This window comes from Taurulus bubalis, assembly GCF_910589615.1.
Source record: "Taurulus bubalis genome assembly, chromosome: 20".
Lineage (NCBI taxonomy): Eukaryota > Metazoa > Chordata > Actinopteri > Perciformes > Cottidae > Taurulus > Taurulus bubalis.
In genome coordinates this window covers 9,964,714-9,980,173 of record NC_136608.1, presented here as the reverse complement: position 1 = coordinate 9,980,173, position 15,460 = coordinate 9,964,714, and the positions used below count along the sequence as shown (strand labels likewise).

At 40.7% G+C, this 15,460-nt stretch overlaps 1 protein-coding gene across 1 annotated transcript in view; it reads left to right on the top strand.

Moving 5' to 3' along the window:
- The window catches only part of LOC306752525 (ELKS/Rab6-interacting/CAST family member 1-like), a gene marked incomplete at both ends in the record, with an annotated part of 135,456 nt that extends 120,231 nt beyond the window's left edge, over nt 1-15,225 (top strand). Inside the window, 2 exons of the mRNA XM_079236291.1 lie at nt 1,303-1,488; nt 15,088-15,225. Of these exons, the coding sequence (XP_079092417.1) occupies nt 1,303-1,488; nt 15,088-15,225 (324 nt within the window). The remainder of the gene's footprint in view (nt 1-1,302; nt 1,489-15,087) is intronic.
- Nucleotides 15,226-15,460: the final 235 nt, after the last annotated feature.

Below are 15,460 nucleotides of genomic sequence, written 5' to 3'. Positions count from 1 at the left end.
TCAGTCAGAAGATACAGAGAAATGTAGTTCACACATCTGAATATGCTTCACCGTGCATCTTAAAGTTTATTTTAGAATATTCTTTCAAATAGCAGCTTTCACGTCAAAAAAATAGAAGAAAATGCGCCTTCATCAGGGCTTCAAGAGTAATCAGACTAAGCTTCTTTTTACTTTTTGTGACTTTTTTAAATCATCCCATCCTCTGTCATCTCTCCATTCTTAGTCTGTTGTCATGCTGCCTCATCCTATATGCTTAAATTAGCCCAACTCTAATGCTAGTTTGGTTTTGCACGAAGTTACGTACCACAAGCTAAACTGTGCACTGCTTATCCTGATGAACAGACTTTACTCGGTGCTGGAAAGACACACTGCAGTGTCCTAATTTTAAGTGTTAAATTTATAGAACACAAAAAAAGACCCAACACCTTGTAACTTAAAATGATGATGATTCACTATGCTGCGTTCACACCAAAAGCGTTGTGAATTTTTTGCACGAGTAGATTGCATGCAAAGTCAATGCACAGATGTGAATGGTTGCGAACAACGCAAATTTCCTCCGGGCGGCGTGAATGACGCCAATGCTGCTGCTGGTCCGCCCGAAGTAGCGCTGGAAGCGGTACTCATTCAGACACTCTTCCTGGAGGAGTCGTAGCTGTGTGCGACTACAAATAATATTATGAACCCAGACACGAGGGTGTTTGAAGTTCCGACGTTTGTGGGACTTCCACAACAAGTATAAAGCAGAACTAGTGGTTATTTCAATGGTGGATGGCGGAAATAGTAACTGTTTTACGAAGAAAAGCCACAGAGATAAGCCGCGCCCGCTTTCCGCCGCAAAAAAACGAATGAAGCGAATGACGCAAATTAACCACATAGAGTAAAGTCGAGCGAGTAAAGTCGAGCGAGTAAAGTCGAGAGAGTAAAGTCACGCGAAAAAGCGTTGCAAAAATTCGCTTTTGGTGTGAATGTAGCATAAGTGTGAAATCTGAGATCTCTATGAATTAAACTCAAGTACTCCAATATTGAGTCACTGTTTTGCATTTGGGTTGTTGAATGGCTATTTGTATTTTTGTTTTTGTTTTACAGAGGCCAGCATTATAATGATAATGATTATGAAATTAATTGAATATTGACTAACAGCATGTACTGCTCTCAGACCACGTCTTTCCATCTCTTGTAAGACTTTGTGTCTTTCTAATCTGGTAAAATATTTTAAATAATTATCAGTGTTGACCTACATTTTGTGTTCAATCAAATTAATCGCTCTCATTTTTGTCCCCTATCACCTCTTTCCTCCTCCAGATTCTCTCTCCTCTCCTGGATCTCAATCACAATCGCAGTAAACTGAAGCTGTACATCAGCCACCTGACCTCCCTGTGTCAGGAACGAGACCCAATCATTCTGCAGGACTTCGCCCCGCCCCCCGCCTATCACCGCTCTGACTCCGCCTCCTGGCATACGCAGGTGCACACCATGACACAGGAACAGGTGAGACCGTTCGTGTGTTCTGTGTCTGTGTGTACTTCTGAAACATGAGGGGGAAATATTGCAATGAAATAAAGTGAGGACATTTTGTCACTCACAATTTATTAAATCCTAAAATCAGCGAGTGTGTGTGTTTTTGTGAGCTTGCTTGTGTGATGTGATGATGTGTGAGTTTATGGGCATTGTGTGTGTGTGTGTGTGTGTGTGTGTGTGTGTGTGTGTGTGTGTGTGTGTGTGTGTGTGTGTGTGTGTGTGTATAACGAATAGGGCACACACTGGTCGGTCTGGCAGGTTTTTGGCGCTGCCTTTGACATTATTGAAACGATTTACTCCAGCGGGTCACCTGACGACAAGCTCCTGGCCGCGGAACAAATACTGTTTCAGACGTTTTATTTTACAGGGAGTAAACTCTGCTTCAAGCTTTTGGCAAAAGGAGGAAGGTTGGTTCATATGCGGAGCAAGGAGCGAAGAGAGGAGCTTATTTACTATTTAACTGTTGAAAGAGTTGTCATCTAAGAGTGGGAGGAGAGCAAAGAAAAGGGAAGTGAGGATACAAAAAGGTGAGGCTTGGGGAAAGTTGGCCGTGATGTAGCTCCATTGTCATGGTAACCCGTTGTGTTTTCAGATATTGAATATAAGGAGTATATTATTAAATTTAAAAATTGTGTGGTATGGCTTCCCCATGTCTCTCTCTCTCTTTCGCTCGTCTTTTTCCTCCATATTGAAAACATATCAGGCGATACATGGTCACTACATGTGGTATACATTGAGAAATGGTAACTCTAGACACACACACATACTCACAGAGCAGTGTGACGGAGTGTGTGGTTGGGGTACAGCAGGACTAGTTTCCTACAGTCCTCATGAAAGCCCTATTGTATGTCTTAATGCTGGGAAATGTCTGTTTGTCTGAGTGCTTCAAATATGGCACGGTAAGGTATGGTGTCACTTTAAATCAACGTCGAATATGTTGAATTAAGAGATCATTTAATCACTGTGTACATTAAAGGCAGAGAGAAATGATGCGGGTGACTTTCACAGAGAGACAATTACTCTACGTTTTTTCATCATCTGCCTAAATGCAGACAGTAATCTGTGGTCTGGAGGCCGCTGATCCACATTTTTTAAAGAAAAACGTACTCTGGATTAAAAGTGATCATGTGGGCAGGCTGCTGTGAAAGCTTATCTAACAAGATGAAATGCTTTTAGAGTAGACGATCAACCAACTACCCGCCGTATTTCATTACTACCTTATATTTATAAAATCATTTTAAAATATTAAAAACATTTCAGTCAAACTATGCTCAATTTACAACGGAGACAAAAAAAGATCCTAAAAGGCTGACCTCTCCAATTCGACACAAATCACGTATACCTACATATTACAATGCCAAGGCATGCTACAATGTGTGCATCGATGCCTTTGATATTACACCACACCTTTTTTTAAGTTAAGTTAGCATTGCATAGTATAGTGTTGCAACATATATGCAACATTGGACAAGGACAACATTGATCCTGTCCTCAAAATGTACCCATATGCATGCTACAAAATGACTAATACTCTGATTTGCTGGTTTAGTTTGGGAATGTTAATCATTGTGAATGGCATGAAAACCTGTTTTTAGAATGTGTGATTATCGTTAAAAAAATAATCAAAATGAGATATAAAACCAACAAAGAGTTATTTTGATAGTGCTTGTTGAATTGTTCGGTCAAAGTTAATTTGAATGGTTGTGGACTTTAATTCTAAGGTTTTGGCTTTTGGATGAAAACTCTCAACTTTTCTTTTCTTCTCTTCATCGTGTTCTCTCCTGCCATCACTCTCCCAGCTTCGTTCTTTCTTCAGGCTTTTGTGTCCCCGAAGGAAGACCATTCCTCTTTTCCTTATTTTTTCTCTTAAGTGCCTCCATCACCATTACCTTTTACTCTCACCATCTCACTTACTGCGTGTCAGTGTAGGTGGAGAGCGAGAGAGTTTTCAAAATGCTAGAGGTTCTTTATCCTCTCTGTTTTTTTTGGTGAGATGTTTCCCTTAACGACATCACAGTTTGAATCTCTCTCTGTCAAATCCCGCCTGTACCCAGGCAGTGCCACTCGGCGCCATGTGTCTGCTTGAGACCCCGACCCTGCCTACACACTATCACAGACACACACTGCCTGTCTTTCATTGAGGCCCGCGTTTCTCGTTTTCCTTCATCATGTGTCATCATCACCCTGGCTGACCCTCTTAATGCACACACAGACTCCCTCCAGGCTGCCATGTGCCAGTGTGCCAGCCTCTCTTCTCTGTCTTGTGGTGAGTGTGTGTGTGTTTTACAAGCCTCTCCCAGGCTCTGTTAAAATGCCTGGCACTCTGTAAAGCCATTAGGATCATACTAAAATAGCATGTAAAACACACATGGACAGACACATGCAAACACACACACACACACACACACACACACACACACATGGAAACCTACATGTCCCATGCCCAAAACTGCATTAACATGAAGGACCACTGGAGACTCGTGTACCTGACTGCTCAAACATTTGACAAACACGGTGTCTAAAGTAACTCCTCGTTTCTGGTCAACTGGCGCAAGGCTGACAAAGTAGTATGGCTCACATGTTAGAGGAAAGGGTGGTGGGAGAGAACAAGTAAGCCTTTATCAAGAGGGCAGCTCCCAGTACAGATAACTGGTTGCATCAAGAGCGAGAAACCCTTCAAGAGCCTTACGGAGGGCAATCCCTGCTTCCTGTGCTGAGAAGATAAACTGATCGCACTACTGTAGGTTTGACAGTTCTGAAAAACTCCTAAAAAGTAGTATTCAACAACAAAATCTTGTAAAAAAAAAATACAGCAAACTGTATCCACATAGTGTGTTTTTAAGAATGCAGTGTAAGTCAAGTTGTCAACTGACACATTTTCAAAACCGCAAAAGTGAGGAGTGAGTTTTTTTCAACATGTTTCAGGTTCAGTCGACGTAACAGAACAGAAGATGCAATACAATGGAAACAAAAGCCCCTAGTTGTTGTGGGGAAAGAAATAGAAGATATCATGTCAGCACATCAACCACAACACTGCATCGGTCTAAAGATTTGAAACAAAATGCATGTGTTAACCTATCATGTGGAGTGAATCCAGAGCCTTCTATTAAACAATGAAACATATTGTTTGAGATCTCCTGAATGTATGCTAATGTTTGTTCCATTTAAATGTGATGAGCAGGGTTTATCGAGGTCCTCTTCCAGTTTAGTAATTTCTTAACTCTCTTCAATGTCACTAAACATTTACATTTCTGTGACTATTGAAGCATAAAAAGGAAAAAGAGACTTTAGTGAAACAACACAACAGCAAAGCTTTTAGCTGAGGACATGTTTTTAGCAGCGTTGCTGTAAGGATGCCACTGTCAATTTCGGCTTCTACTTTGTACTGTCATTCTTCAGAGGATCAGTCCTAATGACTTTCTCTCTAGCGCCACCATCAGGTTGACATTTGTGATTTTAAGTGAATCGCCTCCCGTCAACTATTGGATGCATTGCCATTCAATTTGGTACGCACATTGTCTGGGGCACATTGTTGTACCCCAGAGGAAGAATTGTAACAGCCTCAGCTGTTTGTGTTTCGTGCTAGTCAGCAAACGTTTGAACATGAATGTTTAACTGAAACCAGCTACTGGAGGGGAAAAAAAGGTACATTTTCTAATTTGTGAAGATGCCGTGTTTTGTTTTACCGCAGTTTTTCTGACCTGCCAAAGCAGTAAATCATATTGATTTAATGTTTACGGTTGAATGTCTGAATCCGTTCTTGTGTATCTTCTGTACTGATATTTAGTATGACTGATACCAGTGAAGAAATGAAACATTAAATTCAGTAGATCTTAACATGGCATGGTTTGACTGGTAGCGAAGGGTACCAGCTTCGTACCAGCTCGGTCGTGTTCCTGTGTATTTGTTTCCATGTCTCTCTTTAACCTCAGCTGAACTACAAAAGTAACATTGATTCCAAAAGCAAAGTTTTACTAAAAGAGCTGTTTTCTGTGCCATAGTCATAATAATAACCTTTATGGCTCAATGACGTCTCTAATGAGCACTGAAGAGAACTGGCATCATATTCCACATACTCACAGGAAGTCTCTCTCTCTCTCTCTTGCCTATGTCTACCTCCCTGGCCTGAAGTGTGAATGTATAAGAAATCCCCTGTTTGTGTGTGTACGCATATACGTACGCGAAAAGCTATCAAATTTTATTGCATGCATGAACGCACAAGTATGTGTGTTTGCGTCTGTGAGTCCATTCGAGTCTATATGCACGTGTACATTTGCGTTAGTTTGGTATTGTAAAAAACCAAACATATTAAGTGTTATTGGCCGAGTCGGACATTATATCGCTGCTCTTATGAAGCCTGTATGGATTGTCAGCCCCATGACCCTCTATCTGTTACAGCAAGGACTGCTCCCCGGGAATGACTGCATGCGTCTCTGAGCCAACTCAAGCTGCAGAAACCTCAGTGAAAATTGAGTCCACATATTTACAACTCTGTAAGTCATTGTAATGAAGGAAAGTGCCGCACGTTTACAGACGTCAAATGTCATTGCTGTTGCACGATCTCCAAATAGAAGAAGGGGATTTTCTCTTTGACTTGCCGTACATGCATTTCATAAGTTATACGACAAGGTGTCTCACAGGGCCTGGCAGCTGTTCAGTCATCTAAAGTGAATCAAATGACTTTATAACAAACTTCCAAAGCAGGAAAACAACGCCAGTATGCTGCTGGTGACTTTAAATGCTGCTCTGGGAATCACTGCAAAAATAATTCCTATACAGTATGAAGTCAAAGTACCAGGCAAATCTGACTAACTATTTGACATAACGACTCAGTTAAAACTACAAACACACTTCTGAAATGTTGTATGTTGTATGAATAAAGCTTGTCTTGTCTTTCTTTGTAAAATAAGGTTTCAAAATGTAGCCTAGACTCAATCGTTGTTGTTTCAGCTCTGCAGCCTGATGCCCTGTGGCAAGCTGATGCCCTCTACAGACTGGCAGACTACAAAGGAACTGTGTGTGTGTCTGTGTCTGTGTGTGATGAGCCCTCGCAGCTTCAAGGTCACTGATTGGGTACTTTCTGATTGACAGGAGATACAGAAACAGGAAGGGGCAGAGCTGAAATTCAAACATTACAGATAGAGGGCGACTACAGTTTTATACTTGTTCTGATAGGCTGAATGTGTGTCTGTGTGAATGTGACTTCAACAACCCTGGTGATAATACACAATGTGTGGAGGTGTGCTTGCCAGAACACGTTTGCATGACAAAAATCCTGGAGTTGCCATCTCTGTTTCTAATGTGTGAAAGAACAGAAGATACAATACAATGCACAAAGCAAACAAAAGCACACAGTTGTTGTTGGGAGAAAATAGAAGATATCATGTCAGCACATCAACCACAACACTGCACAGGTCAGCAGATTTTAAACAAAATCCATGTTCTAAACTATCATGTAAAGTGAATCCAGAGCCTTCTATTAAACAATACAACATATTGTTCGATCCCTCCTTACTTTGTGCTAATGTTTATTCCATTTAAATGTGATGAGCAGGGTTTATTTATTGCAGGTCATCTTCCAGTTTAGTAATCTCCTAACTCTCTTCAATATCACTGAAACATTTACATATCTGTGACTATTGAAGCATAAAAAGAAGAAAGATAACAATTATAGAGGAAGATCTTAAGTATCAAGCCCCATAGCCTTTTATTAAAAGTACTATAATACTCGTATTTTCTGTAACTAAGCAACCAATCTTCCTACTGTGTACGTGATTAGTCATGTGATAGTTGTTTTCAGGCATGCTAGTATGAACATGGACTTGACTTTGAAAGACTTGAAAGAAAAATTATCCTCTCACAAATATCAAATGTTAAGACAGTTCTGGATTGGCCTTGCATGCCACACAGCTGGAATATTTATTGATTAGGCCTCTGCATTGAAATGACTTGGTTTCTGCTGGGTAAAAAGCACTCCTTTGCGAGGAGTACGCTGCTTGGCAGTAGCAGAGCGGGGTGGACGGGCTGAGGTTTACAGTTTGACAATGTCCTAGCTGCAGGATGGGCCTGAGCCGGTCACAGCACGGTGGACAAGTAGCCGTGTTTTGAATTGGATTCACGCAGCCACCATATTGCAAAGGAAAAGTGAAATTGTAAGGGTTGAGTGGAGGGAAGACGCAGGGTGGGGAAGAGAGGTTAGGGGGGTTGTCTAGAGCAGAGAGTCAGACCCATCCATTTGTGCTGCGATGTGATCTGGGGTCTCTCGGCTTTCATTAGGCAGCTCTGCTTCCTGCTTCAAGGATGATTGTTTTCTCTCTAAATACGACGCTGAGGTCCTCGACGGCCATTAGGCGCACACACCGGGAACACACACTAGGAAACACAGACAAGAGGAGAGACAGTCAGGCGCACATGTCCGAGCTCAGTGGTCATTTAACAACGACACACACACACACACACACACACACACACACACACACACACACACACACACACACACACACACACACAGGCCTTCGCTGGTCATTACAGACTGACTGCTGGGTTTTTATGCAGATTTATTGAATCCAGGCTTAATGGCTTTACCAGTCGACCTCTTTTTACATGCATTTGTCTTTTTTTCTCTCCTTCCTCCTTGATCTCTCCCTCTCTCTCTCTCTGGTCACTCTTTCCGCCCCTCCTCCTGATTTCTGTCCTCTTTCCTCTCTTCCTTTTCTATTCTTTTAAATCTTTCTGTCTTCTTTCCCAGTTTCTCCCACTCCGTCTCTCCTTTGCTATTGTCACTCACTCTTGATCAATCTTCCTCCTTTCCCTCTGACTCGCTGTCGCACTCTCTCAGCTCCCACTTCACAATCACTGCCTTGCGTTTCCATCCTCTACCTTTCTGTCTGTCCTCTGTTGTCTATAATGGAAAAACAAGCCAGTGATGGTAACTCACAGAACCCAGCTCTCCTCTCACACTTTTCTTGTCTCTATCTGAAGCTGTTAAATCTTCACAATGGCATGCCATTCATGTGATTCTCCTCAGTTGTTCCTTCATGGACAGCTTTAAAGTCATTGAGACTTCAAAGTTCAAAATGCACTAATGCCATGCATACACTGTATGAAGGGAACAGAATGAATATTCGCGGAATTAAAAGAAAACGGTGGAATAGAAACTTAAACTGAGCGGTTGGTCATCTTGTTTATTACGACTTGCTTTTTAACATTTTATTTTACGTCTTAATATTAATGTATTCGTAAATGTGTTTTAACGATCATTTTGGAGACTATGGCTCCCTTAACAACAATAACATTAATTACTGGCAGGTTGTATGATTGCTATATTATGCAAGACACCATTTTCTTCACTACCCTGCCTCCAGTCTTTTTTATCCATTTAAAAATGATATTAAAATGGTATAATAGCAGGTGGCTTTATGGTTTGCCTCTAAATATGTTTGGGTCACCGTGAATGAGCAAATTGTAGGGATTCTGAGCTTTATTTTATAGTATAGTAAAATAATGTTAGCATTATTGAAAATACGGTATTTCTATTTTTCTTTATTGTTTTTTTAATTGTTTTTCACTAACAATTTTGTTTTAAGGGAACGTCTGTCTTGGTTTGTTTGTAGGCAGCCTGCAAGTGTACTTCATATCGCTTTCCCTCAGTTATGTTTCCAAATGTGATTATTGGCCACATACTGTGCAGCTCAGTTTAGATCAAGATAAACCACTGATACTTCTGATATCTATCTTTGGATCAGCTGTTTTTAGAAGCACCTCAGGCTTCCTTTTGTCTCGCCTGTAGACTGTTATTTTCCTTTTTATTTCTTATACAACCTCAACACTGTATCAGTTGTTGTTGTTTTTTCAGATTGGCCCACTGGGAGGCTACACCTATACACAGTCAATGTTGGAGTCTGTTCCTGCTGTTTATTTCCGCAGCCATTAGTGCTGTAAGTCCAGCCTTGTGTAGTTACTCCTAGAGGGCCAGTTTACGGTTTAAGTCTTTTTTTTATATGCCTATAATCTTCTGTTCTCGATGAAGGTGTTCCACTGTAGCTAGCGCACTTATAAGCCCACCTCCCGCTGTAGCTTAACTGGCATTTATAAGTGCTAAAGTAAATGTTGGAGAATAGAAATAATCGATTTAAGCTCCCAGACTTTAATAAAAGGCTGGGTGAGGAGATGTACACTTCCCTTCCTTGTCAATTACTACAAATGCTCATGAGCAAGGCACAGGATGGTCCCTAACTGCTCCCAGAGGCCAAACTTAAGAAAATGAATATGTTCCTACAGTCATTTTGGTTGATTAAATGAGCTACCAAATGAAATGACCAAGCTATGTTCTATTGCCCCACTCACAGTCTTTCTTCAGCTGCTAGTGCTAAAGGAGTGCAGTATGTTTCAGTCCTCCAGGAGCAGTTTTAGGTTCAAGTCCTCTATTCCCACTGCAGCTCGTTAGCCAGCATTTTAAGCTGAGCTGCCTGGACTACAGCTGTAACGAACTATGACAGAGCACACACACACACACACACACACTCATTCATACACATTCGGTCACATGGCTCAGGCGCATTCGGGCTTGGCGCGGTGGGGCGGTCAACTTATAAAGCAGACTGCATACAGTGTAAGCTTGTAAGAGCCTAATGGTTTGAATAGAGACAGGAAGAGAGACAGGGATTATAATAGCCAATATAGGCCTATTATACTTTATCCCTTTGCTCTTGTTCATAATGGTGTTTCTTTAGCACCGCTCAGGGCGGCTGTTGAGGAGTCTGGAGCCCTTTTAAATCTCCTGATCTTATCTTTACTCATGCAACTTGGTGCTATTGCTGAGGAATATTAGGTCCAACTTTGCCCTCCAGACTTTTTCTATGTCCCTCATCCTCTCCTTTCCAATGTCTTCCTGCTGGTTTTGTTTAAGTAAGAGTCTTTCATAAAGGTTTTTCATTTTTTTCCAGAAACGCTCCACCTTTTCACCTCAGTTTCTGTTTTCCTACCCTCCATTTGCCACCAAGCAGGGTTGATCTGTCACTTGCATTTTGTTCTTTTACCTTTTACGTGCTAATGTTCAGCCAAACATTAAGTTATTGGAAAACACTTTGGAATATTTAAAAGCTATTAAAAAAATAATTGTCAAACAAATATTCTTTATACCAAAGTTGGTTAAGATTGGATGAAATATGTAACACATCTTTTTCTTTTTTTTGTGCAAATATTATTTTTGGGAGAAACTGGACCTATGGATGGGGTTGCTTACAGTTCAGGACTTCAAGCATAGAATGTATGAATTCTCACAAAGTCGCTCTAATTACATCCCAAACTGAGAAGGTCTTTGTTGGTCTGACCTAATTTTTCCAATAAATTTCATATTATATAATAGCATTCATAATTGTAACTTTATTAAGGTAAAAAGGTAAAGGTCAAACCATTAGAGCTTATTGCTACATCTGTGATCCAACATTAACAACATTATTTGTGCAGCCTTTGGTTACATTTTTTTTGCAGAAGTGGGTCAGTGGGCCTCACTAAGCAGCCCTGATCTATGGACACAAGGGACTGGAACTCATGATATCATCATTGAACATAATTTCCCCTAAATCAGTCAAAACAAGGGGACGTTTTCTGTTCAACAGACACAGTTTCCTGATAAAAACAGACCTCTAGCCTCAGAATCATCTGTAAATGGAAAAAAGCGTAACTTTGTATGATGTGTGTCTGCAACATGACGGGCTCATGCGCTCCAGTTAGATCATATATTTGTACACTCTCGTTCTCTACCGCTACCCGTTTGTCGCCCTCTCTCTCTGTTAATCTCTCTGACTCTATCTCTCTCTGCTGAGTTACGGTTTCTTTCGAAAACATTAGCATTCCTCTGCAAAGAGGTTCAAGCCCTGCAATGTGTGTGCAGGGGTCAGGTCAGTGTGTACGTACACACACATTATCCTCATCCTCATTTTTAAGTTGATAACCTGTGTGTGTGTGTGTGTGTGTGTGTGTGTGTGTGTGTGTGTGTGTGTGTGTGTGTGTGTGTGTGTGTGTGTGTGTGTGTGTGTGTGTGTGTGTGTGTGTGTGTGCCTGTGCCTCCACGACCCCTGATAAGGCAGATAATGATCCATTACGATAATGGAGCTTTAATGGCTGCAGTAAAAATCATCTTCAACAAACCCTCTCTCTTGTCACACACAAACACACACGCACAAACACACACACACACACACACACACACACACACACGTCTTATCCCTTCCCTCAGTCTATCTCTCTGCTTCCCACAATCCTCTCTGTCACTCACTAAATCACAACTTGAGCTTGCAACATACACTTTAGCGTCATGCCATGCACTCACACACACACCTATCATGTCGAACACCCAAACCACTGGCACCTACACTAATGTATCTCCTAAACACATGCACACATAGACACACACACCTTACCACAAATACTGGCGATCAAACGCACGCACACACACACACACACACACACACACACACACACACACACACACACACACACACACACTCTCTCTTACAGAAGTCATGAATCTGGCACGCTGCCCACTTACATTATTTCATCTACATTTCTCTGACCACACGCACTGTAATTGCATGAGACATGATCCGTTGGAGCCACAACATCCAAACGTATACTTCATAACTGGAAACTGTGTCATGCAACATTGTTTATATTTAATTCCTTCAGGTCATACATGAGCTAGGGAGTGAAAGAGGAAGTTTATGACTTTGCAACGTGCTGACGGAGGATTACATTATGATTACTTTCAGAGTCAAACTTATTTTTCTAGTTTTGGCTGTAATTTAATATCAGTTATGAGAACATTTTCCCCACCGTGTCAAATTTAGGGATTTAAGTATGTTGAGACTCTGTTAGACGCAGCTTTGCAATACAGTCCATTAGGGCAAGCAGTCAGCCAGGTTTTAAGCATGTCCTCAGTTTAACCACATTATCTAAAGAAAACCTTTTACGGAGCTTTTTGCAGAACAGTTTCTTCTCGGGGTTCAGACACTGACTGCACCGTGAGTGTGCAGACTTCAGGTGTATTCACCAACTATTCAAATTAAAACGTGTGTGGTTTGTGATAAAAGCTTTCTTTGGTGGAGCGGCTCAAAGCTTGGAGACATGTTCAATCTGTGAGAAGGGAATGCTAGAAGACACTGGTTTATTTTGAGGGCTCACAAACTAAACACTGATTTACTGGTATTTTGTCAAAAAAACATTTGTCTTACAGTGTCGTTATGTTTCGAGATCTCGGGACTGAACCAGCAGTTCCTTAAACAAAAAGTAAAATAAATATCTAGGTTGTAAAACCGCTGAATTTTCAATAAAACCTCGAAGCTAGTGCCACTGAATGCTGATGTGAACAATGGTTACAGGATGTGATTAATTAGTTTTATGTAATACTGTAGTACCAAAAGGACATGAGCAACACCAACCTCCCTTATTGATTCCTTCATTAAAACTACACCGATCACACATTTTAAACTGTGAGTTATAGATAATACAGACGGCGCTGATAATAACTGATAATATCTTGTGTCTTCAGTGTATATGATCCTATTTTAAGTACATGGCAGTCTCAACCCTGCGTTTGACCCATTTAATCTTGATTTTTTTCAATAACCTTTTCAAGCGTTTCTCTTTGGTGGAGGTCAAGGCCACGAGAGTAAGAGATCAGAAGACACGTCACGCACACTAAACCATTTATCTCTTCTTTATCGTTTCACGATCTAATCTTTACTGCCGTGTTTTTCTGGGGAATTGCAACTAAAAATGCAAAGTCATTAAGTTGAATTATATGCAAACACACGTGAGGATATTGGCCAGAGGATGTTTGGGCATTATGGATAGTAAAGTATTGCAAACACACACACTTGCACAGAGGAAGGGCGGAGTGGTAGAGCCTCATTGCCTCTCTCACAGCTTCATACTCTCCTTCACCTTCTTTCACTCACTCTCTGTTCACTTCTCCCTCAATGTTCCCCTCTGTCTTCACTCTCCTCCTGTCTTTCCAAAATAGTATTTGCAAATACTTCCCAGGACTGATTGCTGTGTCAGCGTACAGTGACTAACACAAATGTGAGCACAGCATGGAGATTATAACATTTATGTTCATAAATAAAGTACATATTCAGTAATAAAGTAGTAAATAAATGTGTTTTATTGCATAAAAAATGTGTACGTATTAGTGTGTATGTATTGATTACATTGTGTTGTACTATAATCTACACTATTGAAATTGAATTAATCTTCAAAAGGTTTTATTGACATGACCAAATTGATCAATCAGTTTATGAATACAAAGGATTTTCCTCAGTTTGGTATCCCACTTCCATCAAGTTGGGGCATGTTTCACAGGCTGAGTTTTAAAAAGAATGATCAAAGCTGATGTAGCATATCTACGACCTGGCTGAAAATCCGTATAAACAATACATACAGTGTTGACAAAGCAATGTGTGAAAATGGACCTAAATTTATTCAGAACATTGTAAAAGAAATTGTATACTTTCCAAAAAATAACGCAACAACATAATATATGGTTACGGTACTATATTTATATGTGATTTATTGGGCAGATTTTCATTAATCATGAAAAGTATCATTACTTAGGGCAGTTTTACACATGAATAAAGCCACTGTAATAAAAGATACCTCTGAGATTTGCTGGCTAAGAGATGAGAGCAGAGGGAAGAGGTTAAGACTTAACGAGGCAATATTTTGCCAATATCTGACCCAGGCCTCACACACACACCAACATAAATGTGGGCTTGTGTTACATGACTGTTTAAGCGGTGCTCTTATTGATACAGATGTATTGGTCATTAAGTCCGTTAGGTTTGACGTCTCAGCTCGGCTGCAGCCAAAGAAAATAACATCAGCACTCTCTCACAGAAATGTTCCAGTCTTTACGGTCAGAAAGAACTACATTGTGGTGTTTTCAGATTATAGGCTGATATGTGTGTGTGTGTGTGTGTGTGTGTGCGTGTGTGTGTGTGTGTGTGTGTCACCTTAAACATGCTCCCTGTCATCCACAGGGCCATGAGGAGAGTTGGTCTTTCTGCCTGTGATATTGGGTTTAAAAGTTTTATTTTTATTTCATGTCCGTTTTGCTTTTCTTTCTCATCATAAAGGAACAACATGAAACATGGCATTTAAAGGAATAGTGCTTCATTTGAGGAAATATGCTTATTTTCTTACCTGCCCTGGAGAAAATGAAAACCTCACTGATATTTGTGTCAGTTAGCTTAGCTTAGCATACAGCTGAATATAGGAGAAAACAGCTTGCCTGGTACTGTACAAAGGTAACAAAAGTCACCTACCAACACCTTGAAAGCTCACTAGTTTACTCATATAACACGTATAGTCTTTATGCTAAGCTAATCTAACCAGTTTTCAGAGTGGCATCGACCCTCTCATCCATCGTAACCCTCGGCAAGAAAGCAAATAAGCATATTTCCTTAAATGACAAACAATTCCTTCACATTCTATGTTGGCTGTATTGCAAGACGTTGGTTTAAAAAAACATCCTAATTCCCTTTCTCTCTGTGTCTTTCTCTCTCTTAGTTGGAGGCGGAGTTAGTGCTGTGTGAGAGTGAGGGGGCGGAGCTACAGGAGTACGCCAATCAGGTCCTGCAGCAGATCGCCGAACGATGCCCCGACATTTTGGAACAAGTGGTCAACGCTCTGGAGGACAGCTGCTGACACACGAGTGCACACACACTGACATAAACACAAATAAACTCACACATATATTAATAAGCACGTAAGGTTAGAAAGCGAGCGAACACACAGAGGACCATTAGAAGTCTCCAGCAAACACCCATTTCTCTTCCACCTGCTCTTCTTTATCTAATTTTCGGGAAAAAACACATCATTAGTGAAAAATATTCTTCCAATGTGTCTTTAGTCTCATTTTGAACACAGAGTGCCAGCTAAG